At 39.5% G+C, this 24,931-nt stretch overlaps 1 protein-coding gene across 2 annotated transcripts in view; it reads right to left on the reverse strand.

Annotated features, from left to right (window-relative positions):
- The window catches only part of GPR158 (G protein-coupled receptor 158), a 185,983-nt gene that overhangs the window by 27,383 nt on the left and 133,669 nt on the right, over positions 1–24,931 (reverse strand). For both annotated transcript variants that reach the window (XM_027658741.1, XM_027658740.1), the window contains exon 6: positions 22,898–23,007. In XM_027658741.1, coding sequence (XP_027514542.1) covers positions 22,898–23,007 — 110 coding nt within the window. The remainder of the gene's footprint in view (positions 1–22,897; positions 23,008–24,931) is intronic.

Here is a 24,931-nt window from a genome sequence, read left to right on the forward strand (position 1 = left end):
TGCAAACACTGAGAGCCAAGGGAAGCCCAACAGCTGGGAAGAGAAGTGATGCTGTAAGTGGGTCTGAAGCAGAGGGACAAAGCCTGCTGGTTCACAGGACTGGCTGGGATCACCAGCCTGGAAAAAGCAAGAAAAGCAGGTGACTGCCACTGTAGTTACATCCTGAGATGCAAAGTGTAATCTTTGAAAATAAATAAAATCATATTAAATTTTCAAGTCATATCAATAATCTGTCCTGCGAACAGAAAAGATGGTCCCAAACTACTGCTGACTGCATAAGCATTAGCAACAACAGGTGAAGGATCCTGCTTTGACAGCAATGACCCAGCACAGTTTGTTTATTTTTTATTTCTAGCATCTGTCATTTTGTGGCTCTACTGAGTCATTCTGTCAAACTGTTCAGTTCCAGATTGATGATTTTTATTGTGATACTAAAGCTACAGCAGAAAGATAACAGGCCAAGCTCTTAGGAAGTATATTGCCCTCCTGAAGTGCAGGGATTATGTTTTACCTGCTTTTTCTGGAGTAACAGTGAATATGCCACTAGTTACTTTGAATTTGTAGACTGATGTGATTCTACTAAAAGTGAAAAGGTACTGGTGGCACATGTATGGCACCATGTCAACATCAAAGAGAGCCTACACTTCACACTTGACACACAGTTACACACACATACACAAATACTGAGTGCAAGTTCTATTTCCACATCAGAAAAGATGACTGAACAAAGAGTATTAACACTTAAGGCCCAAGACCTCAGAAATCATATTTAGATGGACTCACACCATCAGTTACTGGCTCTCTCTGGAAAGGATAAAACCCAACTGAGAGAGAAATGAACAGTTTTCTAAACAACTTTCCAGCTGAAAGTGTCCAAATTAGTCATTGTTTACTTCCTAAGTGATTTCTCAAGACCTCAGCATAGAACAGACAAGAAGTGCACCTCTGAAGAAAATGCTCACTGAAATTGAGATGATCTTTTACTTTATTGATTCTGACTACACTGAACATGAGCAAACCTGGACTGAGAGACACCACGACAATGGCATGGAAAGACCTGCATCATATTCATGTCCTGTCCAGTGAAAAGGTACAACAACTAGAAAAAGAAGTTCTGGCAATTATTTGGGTGTATGAATACTTCAAAAGTCCCCATCTTGTGTATAGCCAGCAAACTTGGCCCCATATTACTAATAGTCATCAAAATATCTCAATTCCTTCACACCATGCATGCAATAAATCACAGTGTAGATAATGGGAAATCTTCCACATTTTTCATTTCAGAAAAGAATTTTGTTACAGCAAATACACAGTCAAGAACATTGCCATGAAAGGCAACAAACGCTCAGAAGAATCAACTGACCCTTCCAAATGCACTGGATTTTGTAATGGGTAACAGAGCACAAGTGGGCCCTTGTGGCCAGGAAGGCCAATGGTATCCTAGGCTGCCTCAGGAAAAGCACTGCAAGCAGGTCAAGGAATGTGATCCTGCCCCTCTACTCAGCCCTAGTGAGGCCACATCTGGAGTGCTGTGTCCAGTTCTGGGCTCCTCGGTACAAGAGTGACATGGAGCTCCTGGAGTCAGTCCAGCAGAGGGTGACAAAGACAATTAAGGGACTGCAGCATCTCTTACAAGGAAAGACTGAGGGAACTGGGCCTGTTCAGCCTTGAGAAGACTGAGAGGGGACCATTTCAATATTATAAGTATCTGAAAGGGGGGTGCCAAGAAGATGGACCCAGGCTCTTTTTGGTGATGCCAAGCAATATCACAAGAGGCAACATAGAGAAACTGATGCACAGAAATTCCACCTGAATATGAGGAAGGACTTCTTTACTGTGTCAGTGACCATGTACGGGAACAGATTGCCCAGAGAGGTTGTGGAGTCTCCATCACTGGAGATATTCAAAAACTACCTGGACACAATCCTGTGCAATGGGCTCTAGGATGTCGCTGCTTGACAAGGATGTTGGAATAGATGACCCACTGTGGTCCCTTCCAATCTGACCCCCTTTGTGATCCTGTGAAGGCTGGTCTGCACAGTGAGACCACTAATGTTATCACAAGCTTGCTCAATAGTTACAAGGTAAACGCTAGGTACCAACAGTACTGGAAACATGGGGAGGAAGACTGCGCTGTAGGATTTTTTTCCTCTGTACTGGAAACATGTCTGGCTTCAAATCCTCACCTGGCAGTCTGCGGTTAATATATGGCATTAATATCTGAGGATATCTTCGTGATACATTAAAAATTACTGATCAGACATTCTTGTTTATGGAATGATGAAACAGCGCTGTCTGTTTTCTGTAAAAAATTATATTTACTTTCAAAAATGTAATTTTGAAAGTACAGTTTCCTTGACATATTCCCTAATGGTTTTAAGTGTTTTTCTGCTGTGAAGAACTAATGCAATACAAATTTATCAGATGTATGGGTAGAAAAACAAGCTGTGAAGATGTATTTTACCTCAGTGCCTGGTAAAATCTATCGCTAGTAGGCAAAGACACAGGGGTAATGACTTAATGCTAAGCTACTCCATACAGAAGTTTCCTAGATTAGTTTTAATGTTAAAGGTAATTCTACAGTGCTTAAATGAAAGTTCCCCTTCTGGATAAATGTACAGAAGACAAACTATGCTAACATAATTTCCAAGAGTTTGAGCAGACTAAGGAAGGTGGGAGGGAAATTACATGCAGTTCAGGGGAAGGCTCTGGGTATTGGGAGGCAACAGGAGACCGATAGGTTTCCCACCGCAATCAGAACCACTCACTCACTCCCATGTGAGCAGCACTGGACTCAGTCTCATGTATATTTAAAAACATGGAAAAAGTCTAAAAATATGATTTTCTTTGATGAAATTTATTGATTTGAAGTACCTTTTGTCTGCCAACCTGTAGGTAAGCCTGGAATGAGCAAACAACATTGTTACTTCTTTAAATGTAGCCTAGATTCTGACAATTTTCATGCTACACATAGGCTTTATTTTCTCCTTTCACCTGCTAGTCTAAATTCCCATCTGAGAAGAGCTCAATTTCCTGGTGGATTATAGATCAAAAAGCTTCCTCTGCCTACAGCCAGTTCCAAGAACTGTAGCAGGAGTCTTTTGACAGACCAGCTAAGGTTTGCTTTTCCTCAGTGCCCCCTTGCTCCCCAGCTCACTGCCCTGCTGCTCCCATCTGTTCCAGCTGCCTGCCAGCTCCCATTACAGGAGACACTGAAGCTCTGTGTGTGTCTTGCTTTTTAAAGTGCTTTTGTTTATATCACCATATCATCCAGGTAGGCCTCATCAGCAAAGGCTGTTCCTCAAGGGGATTTGCCCATCCTGAGTGTGTGCTGCTGTATTTACTAAGCACTGGGGAGCTGAGAGGTAAGAAGGCTCAACAAGGGGACTTACTTGCCATGTCACGTAACTAGGTTTCAGTGATGCAGACCAAGTCTCCTTATTTATTAAATCCTCATCTGCTTTGTGCTCATTATCTCTTCTAATAAACCACTTACTACTCTAATACCCCCACGAATCCTGCTGAGATTAGCAGAACTACAGAGCACCAGTGAAACATCTGAAACTTCCCTGTCAAACTCTGATGAGGCAGAGCTCTTACAAGGCACACCATAAATCATTAAATAAAAAGCTCATCAATCTGTCCCCAGACAACTAGCAGTGACATATCACAGAACAGTTAGGGTTGGAAGGGACCTTAAAGATCAGCTAGTTCCACCCCACTGCCATGGGCAGGGATATCTTCCACTAGAACAGATTGCTCAAAGTCCCATCCTACCTGGCCTTGAACACTTTCATGTCTCCTGTTTGTCAACTACTCGGGGCTTAAGGTTACATCACACAGTTGCTTCGGTAGCACCAAAATCAAGAGCTCATGATCACGGAATCTGATTCCTAAAATTCTGAAAATCCCAGGTCCTTGGGATAGGTACAAAGTCATCTCTTTTCAAGTCTGCTACTGAATGGTTAACATAGCCCATTTCAATACCTTCCTCTTGGTAGATATGTTTAAATAACTACATCCTTCACTCAGTGGAAAACGAGGTCAGCTCCTCAGACAATTTTCTCCATAAGAAACCAATCTTGTTGAAGTCTTCATTCAAATTTGTAGTGATTTTGTGACAGGAACCTTAATTCATAGATCCTTAAGACTCCTACTACTAGTAGTTTGAACAGATGATTATAAATCCTTCAGCCTTTATAAGGACTGGCTAAGTTAATTATTTCTTAAAATTCATCAGGTGGTTATTATCTTTTCGTAAATCTAAAGCCATTGAGTTCTTTACCCTTATCAAAGACTTTCAGAACAGGTAGTACAGGTTGTTATTTATCAGGAAGCTTATACTGAAAACAAATGCAAGAGCTGCCTCCTGGTAACCTTTTCCTACAATAGGTCAAGAACATTTTCAAGGCTTTCATTCCAAAATTTGCTGTGGAGTTGAAACAACCTTTACAATTGTCAGAGGCATTTTCTAGCGTCAGTAATACGGTAACTGCTCAAAACCTTATGCTAAAGCTTGTATTTTTGTTCTTAAAATTGTCACGCTACAGACAGGGAAAGTCTTGAAATGGATAAAGCCCAAATCCAAACCAAAGTAAATTTGAGAGTGGCTACTTATCTTGATACAGAAAGACTTTCTTTCCTTTCTTCTTCTCCTTAAGTAAGTACTTACAATCAGAGAATTATAAGCCCCACTTAAAAAAGGTAGTACTTTTTCAGCATTTCTAATGTGTCCAGAAAACCAAAATACCTCACTCCTAAAGCTGAAGACAGTAAATATTCTGGTCCATTTGCATGATGTGAAAAGTTACAGCTTTAATAAAGACTTAACAATCAATTGCAGCTGTACTACATGTTTCACTACTTTTATAAATAGATTAATTTATTCATTCAGGTACTGTATAAAAAGAATGCAAGGCTTTTCTCTGGATCAAAAAAAAGTGAAAAAAAAATTTAGTGGACTTGAACGAATCACAATTCACTCTGCTAGCAGTCGTTTATTGTGAGGACTGAACTATATATATATCCATAGCATATTTACAGCTCACTCCACTTTGCTTTTTGAGAAATGCACAAAACAGTAGTCAGCAGTTGAAGTAAAACAACAAAACCATAATTTCACAGATAAATGTCTTCACGTTCATAGATAGATGCTTCATTGTTTTACACTTTGTATTTCAGCTATGGTTGATATGATACTGTTACTGTTAGTTTGTGTGCACTACATTGTAGATTGAATAAGATAAAAATATTTCAATAAAAATATCTCATACATTTACTTATTTTAATCCTAATTACATAGCAAGTTTCTGTATTAAAGCAGCATAAAATGAAATGTGGTGTTATGTGATCTCTTTTGTCTCGTTAGCTGCTTTAACAACGTTAAAAACTATTAAAAAATGCTTTTATAATAATATCATACAATTCTGTTACTGAATTTTCTAGAGCAGCATCTGAGATCCTGCAGGCCAGGGCAGATGTAGCTCTTTATTCCACCCAGGCTGCCATGCCTGGTACCCCTTTAACGCACAGACAAGTTGCAGGTGTTTTTCACGGTCTCCACAGCCCCAGCAACAAGGGGGTTCCCCAACCTTGCTCTAAAGGAACAAATACATTGATTTACAAGATCTAACCACACAGTTTGGGTTTAGATTTGTCCTCACAGCTGCTTCAGTGACCCAGTGATTTTTCTGAATACTCCACTTGCAGGAGATGAAAAGCAGCAAAATTCTTTTCTCCTTAGGAGTCAAATTACGTTTTCCTTATACAGTTTCTCATGCTGATGAGATTTTCTTGTGGATCTTCAAACTCCAAGTGACATCTGGTATTATCTATATTTATCTATATATCTATCATAAGATATTAAATATACAATTCTTTAAGAAACAATGGGGTCAGTAGACTTCCCTGACAGAAGTGCTATTTCTCTGCCTGTCTACGGACTGCTGAGCAAGCTCAGATCTGGGAGACAGCAGCAGGTAACAGTAAGAGATTTGGAGCAGCTCCAAGAATCTGAAACAAAATTCACAAGCAACAGAGAATACTGTAGAAAATTTGATGTAACTTCAAAATTCACCAAGCCGGATCAAATCAAGACCTGCCCTGCAAGAGGATGGCACACTAATCAAGAATTAGGCACAAACACTGCTACTTCTGCTCTGATGCATCTAGTTGCCTTGAGTTTTTTCCACCAAAAAACCAAGTCATCTTGACTAGTCAAACAGATTTTCTGAGTTTTCTCATTGCCTTTTTGGAGGAGGTTCCTGCAGGAGAAGACGACTACAGCTCAAAGGTGTCACTGACTGTGTGTTTTAACAGCATTTTCAAGGACACTCAAAAGAAGTATTTTTCAAATAAACTGGTTTAAGCATATTGCCTTGAAAAAAATCCAGGGAAAAGAAGCAGACCAGGAAAAGAACTGTATCTGTGATGCACTCACTAAAACACTATGCACAAAAGCTTTTGGCACTGAAGTATCTCCTCACAAATCTACTTGCAAGCGCTTGTTTCCTTTTCCGCTGTGAAATGACATTCCTACACACTACTTTAAAGTGGCAATCCATTATTAAAGATGCAGGAAGCAAACATCAGCAACTGAGGAACAGGAACCTCTCCCATCTTTAAACACTGCAACAAACCACCATTTTTATGCCCTTATATCTTTTGGAGTGTGCTTTTTTTTTCCTTTCACTTTCCTTCTGTCAGAGTATTTCAGTGCTGGAAGTTACTGTGAACTGGTTAAGTTGCTTCCATATCGAATGACCAGAAGTATGTGCATCTTTACATATCCAAATGAAGCCATATAAGTGTTCACTTTTTTAACACATCATCCTCCCAACCTTTTCACTTCATTGATAATCCTATCCAGATAAACAATAACAATCTACATATGCATTTCTTTTCAACCACTCAGGAGGAGGACACATTGAAAGATCCAGTCTCTGATGTGTTCTGCTCTCACTTAGATGCATTCACTGCCATGGCAGATAATCAAACGGCATAGATGTAACAGAAAGTCTGACTATTTTACTCCCTTTAGGTGTGAGATAGAGTAATAATCACACCCACTGGAACAATCCTACTCTCAGATCTTTTGTACTTCAGCAGAACTCAGAAGAGGTGCTGGGTTACCAACACCCTTATTATATGATGCCAAGATGACAGGGGTTAATGAAATGTGGTACAAAAAGCTGCAGAAAGACACATAACTAATATTTAGTTATAACATTTGTTGCTGATTTTGTGCCCATTTTAATAAAACAAATGTTAACCACTTTATAATGTGATTGACAGGCAGCAGTGTTTTATATCAACTCTACAGAAGAAGAAGCTCTTTATCAGCACTGTGTTCTCCTTCCACTTGTGGAATAAATATTAACTTTATCTCGTGGTTATGCATGCAGGTATCATGGCTAGGACCCCCATGTGCATTTGAAAGAAAAGTTTATTCTTCAGCTTGTCTGCAAAAGATAACATTCAAGTCGCTTTTATAACAGATAAAATCAGGAACATCTCCACCTCTCACAAAATATAACAGTGTCAACACCAATAGAAATTGAGACCATAAATAACACTAACTTTTTTGAATAAAATTTCTGTGTTATTACTAACAATATTTCTCTGTAAATGTGCACCCAGAGTAGTTTAAACTGAATGGAATGAAAATGCTGGCAAGGGTATTACAGCTCATGAAGCATCTGGGGAGTTATTATGTCTCTGGTTGATTAATTCACAGAATAGCCAAGGTTGGAAGGGAGAAATTACAAAATTGCCTAATGACAGCAGGTTATTGAGGACCTTGTACAGTTGGGTTTTGAGTTATTAGTCTATGTCAAGCAGAGGAGAAAACAAGAGGCCAGCTGCTGGCGTCAAGGAGCAGTGACCCTCTGTAGAATAAAAAGTCCAACATGCAAGTTAAATAGCAAAGCCTTCCACAGAAGTTTCATGTCTTTCACTGCAAGTTCCAGGCTTTCCAGGCTCTCAGGAGATACTTAAGATGCAGGAACAACATCATATAAAAATATGCCTCCAATCTACCAATATAGGGGTGCAGATATGGCTATTAAAGGTTGCAGTGCTACCACAGACCTCCCTTTGCTTTACTAGTCATCTTATTTTACATTCTCCACTCTCAAAAGCAACAATGACAAAGGTTCCAAACCTTTATTACTTCAAACTCCTGTCTTCTCTTCTGAATAGAGATGGTACAGAGGACAAACAGACAGTAGTCGGTAACCAAGCTGACAGTCAAATAAATTCCCTGACATACTGCCCAAGTTACTCATGTTTCCTTCACCAAAAACTTAGGAAAAAAATTACATTCTATAGTAAAGGTAAGCAGACCAAACCAGAATTTTTTAGGTACTTCAGTATGTCAAACACCTCTCCTGTTGGAAGAACAAGTAGAGCAATGACCATGTAAGAAAATGAATATCAGTCCAGGTGAGCTGGACTAGATGACCTCCAGAAGTCCTTCTCAACATCAACTCTTCTGTGGTTCTGTAGTCTTTGTGCAGATGTACAGATGGAAGAAACTATATTTTCTTAGTATACTTTCTGCAACAAGCTTTTTATTCAGACCTTAAATCTTAAAATTTATTATGCTTTAGAAGTGTATTAGTACTAAAAGTATAGTTAGCAGTAGAAGTTCTCTTGTATAACTCATTCTAAGAACTTCAGAGCTTTGACTGAATATTCTACAAAGTATCACAAATTCTGCTCTCAGGGGCCCACTAAAGTATACATTTTCACTTTTATTTTCCAAATTTATTACTAGACAGTACTGTTACCCATTCTAATGAAGAGGGCAGTGCAATTACTCATAATCCCCTGCACGGTTATATATATCAATGCAATATACAACTTCAATAACTAAATGAAACATTCTCTTTGTTTGTCATTCTACAATAAAATATTCAAGTTAAAAAAGTCAACTACAAGAAACACTAATTCTCATCTCCTAGTTTCCTCTCACACACACAAGAAGAAACAGCACCAACTGACAAGCTGAACGCTGCAAACTGTTGTTTTCTGCCTTCACCATAAAATAATGAAAAAAATTATAATTTAAATTACAGTCAAAGGTTTAGTTGTCAAGAAAAACAAGAATGATGTGTCTATTTAATGATAATAAAAATTATTCTGCTCTTCTGAAGGAACATGAAGTAAGCACACAAGAGAGCTAATCTAAATGCCACAATTTTCAGGACAGAAGAGGAAAGGTTGATTTCTATGAGATAGATAAAACACTCATAAATTCTGACTGAAATCAAATGTAAAAGATGTAAAAGATGCCGATGCAGGCAATCTACCCACACAGAGCAATGAGACCCTACTGCTAACAACATGGACTGAACAGAATGGGAGGAAAATGCAATAACTTGAAGCTCTGTAAAATCTGCAAAGATAAATTAAGGACAAAGAGTGCCATCTCCACTTTGAGGTCATATACACATTAGAAGTGTTGATAGCTGTGATTTTTTTTAGAGAGTAGTTGTTTAAAAAGAAATATTACAATTAGAGAGACAACAAATAGTGCTAAGAAATGCAGTGGCAATGACCTTGCTTCACAACCAAATAACCCAAAGAAGTAAACAGGGAAAAAAGGGGGAATTAATAAGACTCCTTTTTAATTAACAGTCAGACTTTGACTCAAATTCAGACTTGGTGACATCCATGAAACAAGAGCTAATCACATAAGAAATAGATTTGGACTCTTGAACATAACAAACAGCTTAAATGTGGTGTTTTATGTAACACAAAGATGAAAATAAAACAAATTAACCCAGTCTAACTGAGCATGGAGACAAAAAGGAACAGAAAACATGGTTTGTTTTCATTGAAAATAGTCTTGATATGTCATTTGGTTTCTGTATTATATATCTGACAAGTCTTGCAAATGACACGGATGACTGATTTTTCATGCTAATGCAGAAGCATGGTGACAGACCTGAGGCTGTCCAGGGCAGGGCGTGCTGCCAGCTCTTCATACATCTGAGCCTGCTAGGACTACTTCCAGGCTGCAAGCTAAGAAACAGCCAGGCTTCAATGCTCACTGCATTCTGAGAGCATAGCTACAAAGCTCACCTCACTAATTTTGATTTCCGTTATCTTTCAGGATACTCAATTCTGCCGTTCTCTACAGTCTTGTGTTTATTTCAGAAACTAAGAAGCCCACCCAGGAAACCCTTCTGGGATTTGGGATAAATAATATTGTTTGGGTTTGCAGGCTGATCTTTGTCAGTGGCTTTAGTACAGTCACTACGCTTATAGTAAAAGGGTGCAGAAAACAACTATGAAGTTTTTTCTGCCTCACAGCTGAAGTCTCAAGGGCTTTGGGTTGGGGTTTTTGTTTGTTTATTTCAGAAGGCCTGTGCACGCTGGCTGGGCTGTGGATTTAACAGACACAGCACACTCTGGCTGCTATGCCACTCTGTACAAGAAGGTCCCTGCCAGTTGAGGGGAACTGTGTCTTTAGGAAGGTCTGGCAGAGAGTTACTGCATCTGGTTGCTATGTGCCTCCTGTCCTGCAACACTGGATTCTGCCACTGGATAAAGCAAACTTTGCCTCTGCATGGTTTCTGAACACTACAGAAGGAAAACAAATAAAACATAGACAATTCAGTTCTCTGTGGTCAATCTATCTTTCTCAGCTCAAGCAGCACTTTAAGTGTTTCATGGTGCCTGGAGTTAAATCCAGGCAAGCTGTGTATGTGCACATACAAATCCAAACCCAGGAGCACTGAGGTGTGGGCAGCAGGCACAGTTCAGTGACAGCCAGCTAAGGAACTGCTGCACTGACATTTGAAAATGCAGGACTTTCTTCATCAAAGTGGTATTTTAAACAGACACCCAAAAGAAGGTGGGAACAAGAGAGTTTGTGACACATCTACGGTGAAGAATTGGTCTTGTCATTTGAGGTGGAGAAACTGAGCAACAGAACTGGCTGACATCTGATCAAAAAAAACTCAGAAGGGAATTACCGTGATCCCAGAATTAGCCCTTTAAAAAGCCACTAGGATTTGTCTAGCAAATAAATTACCTAAACAGAACTTAGGATCAGAACACCTGTGGGACAAAAAGGCATGTGAAAGAATCTACAATAAATACAGCACTGCACCTGATGGTGCTAGACAAGACATCTATGTTCTTCAAACATCAGCCATAGTGTTTGAAGAAAATGATGCCATATCTATTGCTACACCTGGTGTTTGAAGAAAGGTTGAAGAGTGACACAGGTCTGCCTGCTCTTACACTCTGCACAGGACTACACCACCAACGCTGCTGGCTCCACAGAAGTAAGGAATGAAACAACAAAGTATCATGATTAAGCTTAAGGTGATGAAGGGCTCACAAGGCAAAATGGCAGCTAAAATAATGCCTAGTGCTCAAAATAAATGCATAGCTAATGAAAACTAAGTATAGTTTTGCAGTTAATTAGTGAGCAAACATCTTGTAAGCTGGCAAGTTAAGCATACATATAGCTAAATAAATAACTGGAAACTACTCAGTTTATAGCTTTTACCACCAAAAACATGTATGAATTAAGAGGATAATAGCATACCTCATTCTTGGTCTCGCTCAGCCTTATCTTTCCTTGGAGACGCAAGGAATAGGCAACTGAAGAACATCCTGGCAAAATATACCACATTCATAAGAGTTCAAATGACCTATAGTTTTATGATGATTTATGCAGCTTACCACAGGGCAACAGCTTAAATGGAGAGAGAGTCACTTGGTGCTCTGACAAAGAAGTAAGGAAATAGGTAGTTCTGGTTCTCCAGAAGGGAAATGAAGACTAGTTAAAGATGCAACCCAGCCCCTGTAAGGCTAAAATACAAACATGAATATGAAAGAAACATTTGGATGCCTCAAACAGGGAAAACCTGAACAACATGGACTAGGAAAAATGGTAAGGCAATTGTACAATACTCTCATCTTCAAGAGAGGTTATGGGACAGGGCACAGAAATGCTGTATTAGTAAAAAGCACACTGGTATCAGGACTGGAAGCACCATCACTACGTTAGTGAGGTGCACACCTTAGCTATTTGTTAAGAGTTCGGTTTTTTTGCTCAAGTTGACCTCAAGTTGTGCCAGGGAAGGTTTAGATTGGATATTAGGAAAAATTTCTTCCCAGAAAGGGTTGTCAGGCATTGGAACAGGCTGCCCAGGGAAGTGGCTGAGTCACCAACCCTGGAGGTATTTAAAAGATGTGTAGGTGTGGCACATAGGGACATAGTTTAGTGGTAAACCTGGTAGTGTTAGGTTTATGGCTGCTCTCAATGATCTTAAAGGTATTTTCCAACCTAAATGATTCTATGATTTTATGTCTGGCACATTGTTGCAGGGTTCTACTGCTTTCAGGTATCTGCATGATATTGTACCTTGCGGGAGAAAATCAAGTGACAGTGTTTGTTTGGTACTGCTGCCTCGTGCTTCAATTCATGGCACACATCACATTCTCCTCTGGGTGAGATAGTTTATCTTGGGCATGCCAAAATTTTCAGTCAGAAACACAAAAGCCATTTGTTAGCACAAAAACCATTCTAGAACGGTTAGAACAGTTGTCCAAGACTCTGAGGATCTTTGATGAGAGCCTGGAGTTCTGAGCAAAGATAAACAAATACCAGAGCGCCACATGAGAGGAAAGGCAAGCACAGAAACAAAGTTCAAAGAGAAGTATAAATAGACAGTGGGCAACACCATCATGTTTGCCACCCAAATAAAAAACTGTATGAAAACACACAGAATGGTCCACAAGGTGGACCTGATGGTGCAGATGTGCAGCAGGTGTGAGTGCAAATCCCAATAAAGAATATGAAAAACAGTGGGAGTTTATTCACTGGGCCTCCAGACCTGGGGTAACATCTTAGGAAGCAAACAAACTGAACTGAACACCAGCCAATATTTTTGAGGATGGACACTGACAAAGTTTCCTTACAAGAGACTGAGCCACAGGCAAAATTAAACATCACATAGCATATGTTCTTGCAAACCTCTGCATTTTAATACATTCAGATGGTAAAACAGTCAATGTCTTTTCCATGAGTACAACAGTGACGTGGTTTACCAGCCAGCACAAACAGGCTTTTGTTCATCTGAGGCCAATGCTGGCTGACACTCACCAGAAGCCAACAATTGCTACTTTAAAACAAGTTTAACAATCACCACGTACAAGGATCCCAGAGCAATATACAGGCCATTTCCTCAACTAGCAAAGTATGATTTGCAAATTGAATATAAACTTAGAACTGAGATTTGGTCATTGCAGCCACATTCTCCAAAGCATCTGAAAAAGTGTAGGGAAGCAAAGTCCAGAGCTGGATTATGTTAATCCGATTTAAAAGAAAAAAAGCCTGTCCAGTCTAAGATAGAAGGCAGACTTATTGCTGAGGCAAGATCCTGCGTAAAGTAATTAAGGCTGTTACTAAGGGATGGCTAGGACAGTGTAATTCCAGCTCTTTTATCAGTTTTAAGGCTCTCAACACTATATGGAGTTTTGTTCAAAGCCTACAGAGAGTGATTTCTGAGGTGCTAGAGAAATATCTCAAAAGGAATATATGATGGTCATTTATGGACTGAAGGAAACCATAGGACAGCTAGAAAATACATGTTTTAAGAAAAAGTAATTTAAAATACAAAGTTGAATACATAACTTCATGAAACAAGAACAGTAGCATGAAAAAAGTTCTAAAACCTGGTCACACACAAAACCTAAAAAAACAAGTCAAGAAGAAGACCTGCAAAGGTGTGCTCACAAATCTGATTGCAACATCTAGAACTAAACAATTCATAGAATCTTAGCCTTATTTCAGTTAGACAATGGTACCAAACAGTTCCATGCTTATACATATCAACTTTCTTTTTACCAGCCCTGGTGAAACTGCCACAGTACTTCTGACATTGCCCCTTGTTTAGAGGCCATGAATTTACGTAGTTTGAACTGAAGTAGGATTTCAGACATGTAATGCCCATTTGCATTATTCACAAGTGCACAGTAAAAAACAATGTCAAAATAATGCTGAAAAACATACCTGACAAAGACTCTGGTCCACATACACCAACAAGGCAGAACCAGTGAATCCCTGGTTTTCAATGCCTGACATTTTTTTAGAATAGGAAGCTGAAAACAAGAATACCTGCACTGGTGAAGACTGATACCAGTCAGAGTAGCTTAATGAATATATAAATAGATAGGCAAGGAGAAACAAAGAGCTTAGTAAGATTGGTGGTCACAAGAGCGGGTGACACTTCCCAACAACTCTGTGCAGGCCAGTGCTTGAGGCATAGGCTGCCAATGGCAGGAGCCTCCCCACTCACAGGAAATTTTAACTTCCCTATGGCAGATCTGGGATGAGCAGGTAGCATCTCCCTAAAATCCTAGCAAGGCAGGAGAAGGATTGTTTTGCTCAAGAAGATCTCAGAAGACTAACAGACGTTGCTGTTGCAGAGGCCACGAGCAGAACATGGCTCCACCAGGACAACTGCGCTGCTGTGAACTGCCAGAGCGCAGTGATGCTGAAGGCTGGAAAGAGACTCAGAGGCCCCTGAGTAATGCAGCACTGCTAGCTAACTTAATTCACACAATAGAAATAGGCACTCAAAATTTTACACTCATTATTAACAGCTAGTATTTTTAGATTTGCCAGAAACAGAGGCTCCAGCTTGAACCATATACAATAACTGCAAGTAAGCACAGAGTGCACACAGAGGAGGTGAGACTCAAGAACACCCAAAACCTGTCCTGTCCTGTAATACTCTACAGTAGGAAAGCATTTTTAATTTTTAATAAAGTTTTGCAGTAAATTGAAAATATTGCAGATTAGTTCTAACATAAATAGCTAGATATTTACAACTGAGTTAATAAATACTGCAAGTTTCTAGAGGACCTGCTGGGTATGTATTCCTGAGCTTCAAGAAGCCAAGTCAGCATTGTCTTGGCCTTTCCAGTTCAGATCATGGATCCAATACATTCCATCTAAAATTCTTGGAGCACCTTGGACATCTTTCAGAAAAGCATCTATGAGGATAATTCACCAGTGTGCAGAGTGGTACAACACTGATGAGCTTTACCCCTCTGTATGTTATAGCAGGGCAACACAGCATTTTATGTCACCAGTGGTTGGTTACCACTGAGCAGGTACTCAATTTTTCAAGAACATAATGGCAATTTTTTGCCTTCATAGTAATCGAGAAAAGGACAACTAATATGTGAGAATATTTGGTCCAGGGATCAGTTTCCGCAGTCCTAAAGATCTTCATTAGAGTAAGTGATCAGGAATAATGTCAAAGCAGCTGGTATATCCCATTAAGCAGTACAACTATGTAATTTCAGTTTATAAATATGTTTAATTTCTTAATAGATCCACACTAATATGAAGCTATCATTTTTATTGCATATTTGTAAAATAAAGGCCAAATATAGGACTAACCACTAAGTTTTATAGCTTGATCAGTTGTATAGCACAGACCATCACATTTTTCTATTGAAACTCCTGTAATTTGTAGTAGTACTTAACTACAGAATCTTCCAAAAAAGGATTCAGTCTTGAACTGAAAGCAGCACAAAAATTTTCTCATTTCTCCCATTAGATTTTTTCAACAGCTAAGCACCCTTCTGAGAAAAACTTGTGCCAGATTGCTCATTTGAATTTCTCTAGCTTTGGCTTCCCACTACCAGATCTTACTAAACTTCAGTCTAATAGATTAAAGAGTCTTTTGTGACTACTTTTCCTCTTCCTGCTTGTTTATACACCTCACAAGAAGTCATCTTTCAATCTTCTTGCTGATCTAAAAATCAGATTAGCTTTCACAGTATCAAGCATTTTCCCAGCCCTCAAACACCACCCAGGAGTTGGACTTCAATGATCCCTTCTAACTCAAGATATTCTATGATTCTAATAAAGATTACTTTTCATTACTATACTTTCTGAAACAAAATTTGCCATTTCACCAAGGTTTGTGTTACCCACAAATTTTATGAGTAATCATTTTTTGCTTGGTTCTTCATTGCAACTGAAAATGCTAAATAGTATCAGGCTTATTCCTCATCCTTCACAGTAGCCCACCAGAAGCCTCCTCTCCAGTCATGATTTTTCACTGACAATCAGTGTATGTGATCTGCAAACCCCTCCTTCCACTCAACTGTGATCAGCCCCTGGGTGTGAGTCACATACTTAACTCCCTCTTCACACTCCTCCACAAATAGCCTGTAACTCAAGTATTGCAGTCCAATGCCTGGTTCCTCTTTCATGCCATAATTCCACCCAGCAGAGATACCTTGTTCCACGGACCAATTCAATTCTGTCCTTCCCATGTAATGAGAAAAAGCCCAGTCTGTAGAGCTATATTACTCGTACTGCTAATACATGCACAAATGCACACCTACCTGGAAGGTATTGAATCACAGCACAAAGTTTTGTCATCTTGAGGGGGTCCTGGACTTGGATAAGGTCTCGGAAAAGATAGGTTCCAGTTCTAGTTCTGCAACCCTTCTGCTATCATGTAATCTGATGTGTAAAACCAGTCCTTTTTCCCATTATCTGCCACGGTGCTCTTGCATGCCATCAAAAGACATCTGAAAGGTCTTGTGATACCTGTGGATCATTACGGAGGGCCTTCCAACCCACTGCTGTTTTTTTTCTACACATGATAGCAATATAATTTAATATTAAAACACCAGATACTTTCTTTATCTTCTCTTTGAACTTTCCTAGCCAAATTCAGTCTACTATGATAAGGAAGAATGTTTGCTATATTAAGGTGATTAAACAAACAGCCCATGGAACTGTACAGCTGTATCTACAAAATTTTTATATAAATTAAATATTAATAGGAATATGGATGAGAATAGTTTGAGGATCACAGTGCTCTAATAATCTTATATGCTGCTGACTTTTTTTCTTTAAGATAATGTTTATTAGTCCCACTTCTACATTGTGCTCCATCAAGATTAATTCTGCACTGTGTTTTTGTAACAGCTGTGCTGCATTTTATTAGTTTATACATAAGAAAGTAGATATTTTATTCAGAAATACAAAACTGAAACATTATACTGTCTAGTTAAGGCTAGTTATTGCTTGAGAATGGCAGGGATACAAAAGAGCTAAGTAGGATTTTAATAATGCAGATTTTATTGGGAAAAAGGCCACAACACAACAGAATGAGAATCATTTAATCTGGAAGAGCTACAAAAATGAGAATTTAATCTCCAATGTGCATCACGAAGGAATGCTATATGAAATTTACTGTCTAAAGCCCTGTTTTTTTCTATATCATAAAAATAATTAAATAAAGTAGCAAAGGTTTGCAGCAGATAAGAAATTAATTATACCCAGGAAATGAATTAATTAGGTTAAGATGTGATAACAAGAAAGCAGATTTTCCCATGACCAGTCTAATTAGTAACATTTCGTTCCTTATGAGCTCCTACTGTATGTGCATACACTTTTGCAGCAAATCCAGCTCCCACCCTCCCTAAACTCCATCTCCCAATCTTTCAGTCTGTCCCCAGCCCTTAAAATCCCTGTTTCTCTGCCACTTCCTCCAGCAGTCAGGCCTGAGGCATAGTGTGGGAGCCACCAGCACCATATGCCCACTGATCACCAATGGCACATCAGACAGAAAAGGACCTGCTGATGCTGTGGGTTTCAGCCTTTGGTCTGTGGGGACATGCATAAGGTCTGTTTTCTGCCCCATCATGTTTTTTCACAAAGGTTTGTAGGATTCAGTGCATACAACCTCTGGTGCTAAAATATGCCACTTCTAGGGAAGAGACAGACAAATGGCTGGAATAGTTATAAGTCCCTATGGTGTAAACATCTCTATAGTTTGACCAAAACACTCCTTTTCCTGTCTCGTAAACATACTCAAATACATATTCCTGTCAGTCAAGTTAAAGCAGTAAAAACTCAAACAATTCAACAAAACAGTAACAGACCAGCACTCTGGACACTGCATTTTTGCAACATTATCATCTGCCTCGAATTTTCCCCCCTTTTGTTTCACATGAGATAACAACCATTACAGAAACCACATCCAGTGGCAAAAGCCAACAGTGAATGCATCTGTTTGAAGCCATTTCACTCTCACCTTGCATAAGAAAAAAGAATAATTTTTGAGGGGGTCCTGGACTTGGATAAGGTCTCGGAAAAGATAGGTTCCAGTTCTAGTTCTGCAAACCTTCTGCTATCATGTAATCTGTATATGTTCCACTTTTTCGAGTGTTAACCAAAATGACCACGGGGGCCTGACTCATTTAAAAAAATCCAGGGTGGCTCACCACTACCGCTGCTGCTCATCTCGCTTTCCTTGCCCACTTAAGCTGAGGTTACACAGTAACCACTACTCTAAGACAAAACTACTCTCTGCAGTGCTTCATCACTAGCGCCTGTTTCATGGAAGCACTGGGTAGTGGTGTATTGGCACTACAGAACTATCATCTATTGGCACTACAGCCTTTGAAATATCGGTCTAGGGACCATCCAACTGTACAGGTTCCAGCTGCCAAGGCACCTTCTGCCCTTTCTGCACCACATTCCCACTAGCCACTTTTAGACAGGATCATCTGTATCTTCTTTCCCACCTTTAGCTATAAGAGGAGCCATTTGTCATGGTTTAGGAATGGTATTCCCCAATTTAGCATTCCATCTGAAACACCTCAGACTGTGTGCCACTCTCTCACACCCATCTCCCCCTGCAGTGCGATGGAGAGAAGAATTGGAGGAACAAAAATGTGAAGATCATAGGTTGAGATAAGCACAATTTACTAGAAACAGCAATGAAATAAGAAATAACAACAACAGAACTAATAACAGAGTGTACAAGAGAGGCGAACAATTCACATGTGAGTGCTAACCATGTGCCACCCAATTGCACACCCCGGCAAAGCCAGAAAAAAACCCTCCATCCCCCCAGCACATGGCATGAGGTGGTATCCAATAACCCCAGGTTCCTGGCTGTGCCCCTCCTGGCTGAGGCAAAAATTAACCATGTCCTCGCCATTGATGCTTCAAGGAGCAAATCAACATCTTCTTTGGGTTCCCTGCTAGCACGAGTCTCCTCTTCGATCAGATACTGAACCATGACCCACAGAATCATAAAATCATTGAATCATTTAGGAAAAGACCCTTAAGATCATCAAGTCCAACCATAAACCTAACACTGACAGATCAACTACTAAACCATGTGCCACACTAAATCATATCCCTGAGCACCTGATGCTATCTATACTGCTTTTCTCCTTCTTTCTTTCTCACCTACAAAGATCTGTAGGAAGGTCCACTACTTGCTCCAACTGTACCAGATGGTAAGGCACAGCAGTGTAATCTCAGCACAGCATTTAGATAAAGTGCAGAATTGCCTCATAGTGTTAACATCTTGTTCTCCCACTAACACACCCATCCCACCATCACTACTCACAAAAAAAGCCATTTTGTGTCATTGCCATGTTTCCCATACCTGGAACATTATCTTCTCCATACCTTCTAATTCTCCTCACTTTCCCAGCCTTCTCTGTTTCTCTTAGTAATATAAGAAATGGAGACTCCTACAAACTAGAGACACCGTTCTTGGGTTTCATTTTCCTCAAATGTCTGTAAGCTATCCTATGTATATACACACACATACATACATTTGTCTGTATGTATATAGCTTTCTTTCACTCTTATGCTTTGATCCAGAATTAAGGATTCTGTATTAATCCTGACACCAAGATGACAGAAGTTATCTCATTATTAAAAATAATTCCTTGCTATTAAAAATAATGAGATAACCTGTTCATAAAACACAGGGCTTGAAAAAGGACACAGAGTCTCCTCACTCACACAAATATACTGAAAGGTGCAAAATCAGCAGATCCCTTAAACCCAAAAGGTTACATTTGAAATATCATTATTTCTTGAGAGAATTATTTTGAAGAATTCCTTGTTAAGGAAAGTATTGTAATTTATGTTCATGGCTCTACAGCTAGATTTCTTAAATTAAGCTCATTTCCTTACCCCCCATCCTTCCACCCCCACAAACATCAGCTTGTTATTTTAAAAATGCACAATGAATAAGAAAGAGGCAATTTAAGATGAGGCACTGTAGAAACTGACTGTGACAGGTGTTCAAAGAATGAATCAGTACATGATTTCCCAGTTCTTTTACTCTTCCTTAAGCATCTGCTTTTGACTACTTTTCTAATTTCTCCTTGATGCTTGACCCTAACAAAACCTCTGAGATCTCCTTAGGAAGTGAGGAGCTACAGGACAAAAAAAGAAAAAAGCTACTAAGAAAACAAGTATTTCCAGTGACTCCTACCTGGCTTCGGTTAATCTTCATGCTCCAATGCTACTCAAAGCACCTCATTTGTTGAGAACTACAGCTTTAGACTTTCTTGTTATCATTAATAGCTGTCTTTACACAATATTGGTTCTCCCATTAAACGTAGAAAAATCACAAGTTCCTTGCTAGCAATTGCTTCTTCCCCCAGGCAAGACACAGGCGAGCTGCAGGAGGGAACCAGTCTTGCCGTGAATATTTGTGGTGTCTGCAGTAACCCATTTCTCAACCCTGTAAGGCCTGTGGGTTGAATTAGATCTGCAAAATTTTCTACCAAATTTCTATTAGCACCACATTTTTCCTAATCAGCATAACTGCTGTCAATGTATACAATAAAACATACATCTAACTTGACTCAGTCTTTTGCAAATCACACTCTGTGACTGAAATATTCTGTACCAAAAATCCCCACAATATCATGAATGTAGGAAATGCATAGTCAGGTTACCTGTGTGGAAAACAAAAGACAGATTCCTAGAGAAAGTAATTCTAGAATGACATATGAAATAGGCTTTTTCCCCTCTTCATGTTTCACAAAGAAATACAGAATTTTTCAAGTTGCAATTACCTCAAGTGGCCATCCAATGCTCTCAGCAGGCTTAACAGTGAATCCATACCAGGTTGCTCAGAGCTTTATCCAGTTGGGTCTTGAAAACCTCCAAGTGTGGAAATTCATAACCTCATGAGCAACCAGCTCCATGGCTTAAGCACCCTGATACTGAAAATGCTTTCCTTGTATATCGCTGACGCTAATATTAATTTATATTGTATAAAATTGAAATCTTCTATTTTAATTTGTCATTATCTTTTGTTCTCCCAATATACATCGCAGTAGAGAACATGGCCCCACCTCCTCGTAGCTGTTGTATAGCTACTGTTAGGTCCCTCCGATGCCATCTCTTCTCCAGGCCGAACAAGCCTCAACCTATCCTTGCAGAATAAGTGCTTCAAGCCCTGACCATTTCGATGGCCTTTCACTGAACTCACCCAAGTTCACTGATGTCTGGACACATCATTGCAGATATGGTCTAAGGCGTGCTGAGTAAAGGAGAATAATCACTTCCCTCAGCCTTCTGTTGATACAGGCCGTTCTGCTGCTAGCCTTCATGGCTTTGTGCTGATCAAGAACAAGGATGTAGTTCATTCTTGGTTTCTTATTCAATCTTTGTCCTGTTTGATGACCCTGTCAGCACAGGTGCCAAGTAACACCAAACAGCTGAATGAGCAAAGCAGAAGTGCAAGACTTGCTGCCCAATTTTGCAGCCTGCCCTCGCTTCATATGAATGGAAGATCAACTGCTTCCTCACATCATGTAAAATCATATAAACAACCTTGTAGGATAGCAGAACTGCAATGACAACATGAACTGCCCACAGTCTTAGGCTGTTTCTCTATATCTGTATTACAGATAACAAAGATCCAAGCAAAGTCACTGGCTCTCTCTTGTCTGCAGTGCTCTAGTTGTTTTACTTTTTGCATCAGAAATTGTTCATCCCAGAAAATACCATGAGGGTGTGGGATTTTCTTGATCAATTTCAATGCAAAGATGTGGTCAGACATAGCACTTTACAATCCGAGTTTAGTAGCTAAAGTGTACACTTGTACTCAGGGACACAAATAAAAGGGACATGCAAGAAGAGACTCTATTTCAATGGGAAAGCATGGTTTTCCACCTAAAATATGACAAATCAATATGCATCATGAAACACAAGATATTTTTAGTTCTTTTTCAGTTTATGAGCATAATATCAAACCTCCTCTATATAACATGCCAGCACAGTAATGAAACTAAGATAAAAAGATGAGCAAGCGTACTTCATCCAATATGTCCAAGTATCAATATACTGCTTATCTCTTTGCTTGAATAAAAATACTTGCAGAATGTATCAGTAATTTTTTTCATTAAAGTTTCAAGAGGAAAAAGCATTAGGATTTTATACAGCATATACAAAAAAGGCTTAAATTTTTAAAGGGACTGTAGAAGTGAGAATTGAAGTTGGGCCTCTCGACCTTAAATCTCTGAATCAAATGTGAACACACTGCCAACCCTGTGGAATCCAGAATTTCCCACACATTTTTGCTGGCAGGTACGGATGCTTGTGAGTGTGTAGCCTGTCTGCTGTGATTGCCTGAAGAAAGCAGCCCTTGACTTAAGAGACATAAGAAAACACAGTAAGTACATATACCATAGTCTATTATTTTAGCCACCATTGCTGTACCTAAACACTTCAAAAGCATCTCTCTATGAACATTTCACAGGGAAACTTTTGATCACTCTATGAACACTTCTGTATTTTATATATTCAAGGAAAACACATTCACCTTCTGTGAAAAGGGGTTCTTGCACAATTTTACAGTTGATGTATATATTTTCATCAAATCCTGTCTGCATTCATAGCTCTCAACTGGCAATTAGCAGCATATAATTTGAACAGGAAAATTGAGGAGAAATACACAGTGGTTTTAAAATCAGAAACGGCACTTGTTTATGATAATATCTGCAGCTCTTCCATCTAAGTACCCACACAGATTGCACATACTCCCACAGAGATGGAAATTAATACGTGAAATACCTGTGCAGCTTGAGCGTCACAGTTCCATAAACAGTAGCAAAGCCCAGAAGACGAACCCATCTTAGGAGAACACAGCGAAATACACTTGGCTCAAAATACAAAATGACAACCTATAGAACAGAAAGATAGAGAGAGCTTCAGTACTGCTTTCATGAGAAAGTAGTTCTTCATTCAAATGCAGAATAGCTGCAAAACAGGACAGCAGACACATTTCAGCTCGTACTGCTGTATATTTAGATTCTCTAGTAAAGCAGCGGGATGATCTGATCAACCAGCTGGCACAGTTATAGGCACCAACTTCTTTTGAAGGGAGCTGGCAAAAGCCCTGTGACAGACTGTGAAGTGACAACACTTTTAAATGCAATTCCACTGACTTTTCTTAACTGAGTGAAAACATGTACCCAGAGAAAAGGATAGAACAGACAAGGACATTTTCCTTGAGCTATTCCAGTAATATGCAGCTGGCCTAATTCTGGTTTGATGGGCTGTATTTACTAGGTTACACTTCAAAGTCACTCCTAATAAACCTATCAAAATTATAGCTGCTCATTTTTTTCTGCCAAACTAAAGTGATTGCACTAGCCTCTCTCTATCCAAAATGACAAAATATTGATGACATATTTGACTGTTTTCTTCCCCATACATTTTGCCTAAGCTATACCAAATCTCCCTATGCATCACCACATTCTTAAGGAAAATAATCTTTTTGTTCACCTACATATTTCTCTAATCACAACAAAAAGGTCCTACCGGCCTTTTGCACTATCTACCAAGTACCATGCATGATGACAACACCCCATAAGCAGTAACATAAAGCTACTTCTGCAGGTATAGTGCATATAGAAGCTTCATTACCAAGTAAAATGCCACCCTTCTCTAAAACAGGACTGCTCGGTGGACTCGGTCACAATTTGAACCAAGAATCCATTTCTTCTCATTCCAACAGGCTTTGTCCCTGGTGTCCTGAGGCATGATTCCATATTCCTTCACACCACTGGCCCCTTCCTTCTTTCATCTCGTCCCACCAGGAGCCTGAAGTCTCAGGGATTTGGCTGTAAGCTGCCCCTACCCCACCTGCAGACCCTGCTTGATCAGCAGTTAGACCCAGTGCATCCCACATGTCTGACTAAACCTGACAAAACGACCTAGTGCATCATAGTATAAATTAATTGGGTAATCCTGGTCCACAAAAGAAAGCACTGAAACATTTCAGACCATCTGCCACAGCTTCATTTACAGTCAGTACATTCTGGCAGCAGAGGTAGTATTATGCCTACTGGCTGCCACATGGTATTATTTTCCTAAGTAAATGCTCTTCTATGTGGGAATTCAAGTCCAGGATATGGCCAAAAGCCCAGGACTGTGTCCTTTGGGTGACACAGACTTCTTTTAGAAGGGTGGGGACAAAAGTGGCAGACATGGGCTGAGAAGCTTTTGTGCTTTGCTGGCATGCTCTTCTTTTACAGAATCAAACTATTTCTTTTAAAAATATGTTTTGTTGAATTAAACTGTGGTGCAAAACTTAATCTGCTTTTTTTCACTGTTATTGGACTGACATGTTTCAAGGTAGACATTTTCTGGGAATATGACAACTTCTCCATGTAGGGAAGGAAGGGAACAGCGTGAAGCTTTTCTCCTTGGAAAATCAGCTGGAAAAATAAAATGCATCCACACACGCATGACTATGCTTGGGCAAACAGAGCATCCAGCAAAAAGTTTCTCAGAAAGACCTGAATGATAGCAATGACCTCTTATCCTAATATACAGTTACATACATTAGGACAGTTGCAGAACCAGAGCAAAGTCTGTAGCAGTAATATGCCTCCTGAGGTTTGCCAGGGGGTAGAAAACACCATGTTTCATCTTTGATTCTTCCAAACTAGAAAAACAACGTCAAAAAAAGACTGGCGCACAGAGATCCTGAACATTTCAAAGTCGATCTGAAAGCAGAATTTTTCAGATAATTGAAATGGGAAGGTCTGAAAACTCTCCAGGCATAGAATTTTCTGAACAAGGGCAACTGCTCTCTTTGCT

Source organism: Corapipo altera, unplaced genomic scaffold (assembly GCF_003945725.1).
Source record: "Corapipo altera isolate COAL_440 unplaced genomic scaffold, ASM394572v1 63, whole genome shotgun sequence".
NCBI classification, from domain to species: domain Eukaryota; kingdom Metazoa; phylum Chordata; class Aves; order Passeriformes; family Pipridae; genus Corapipo; species Corapipo altera.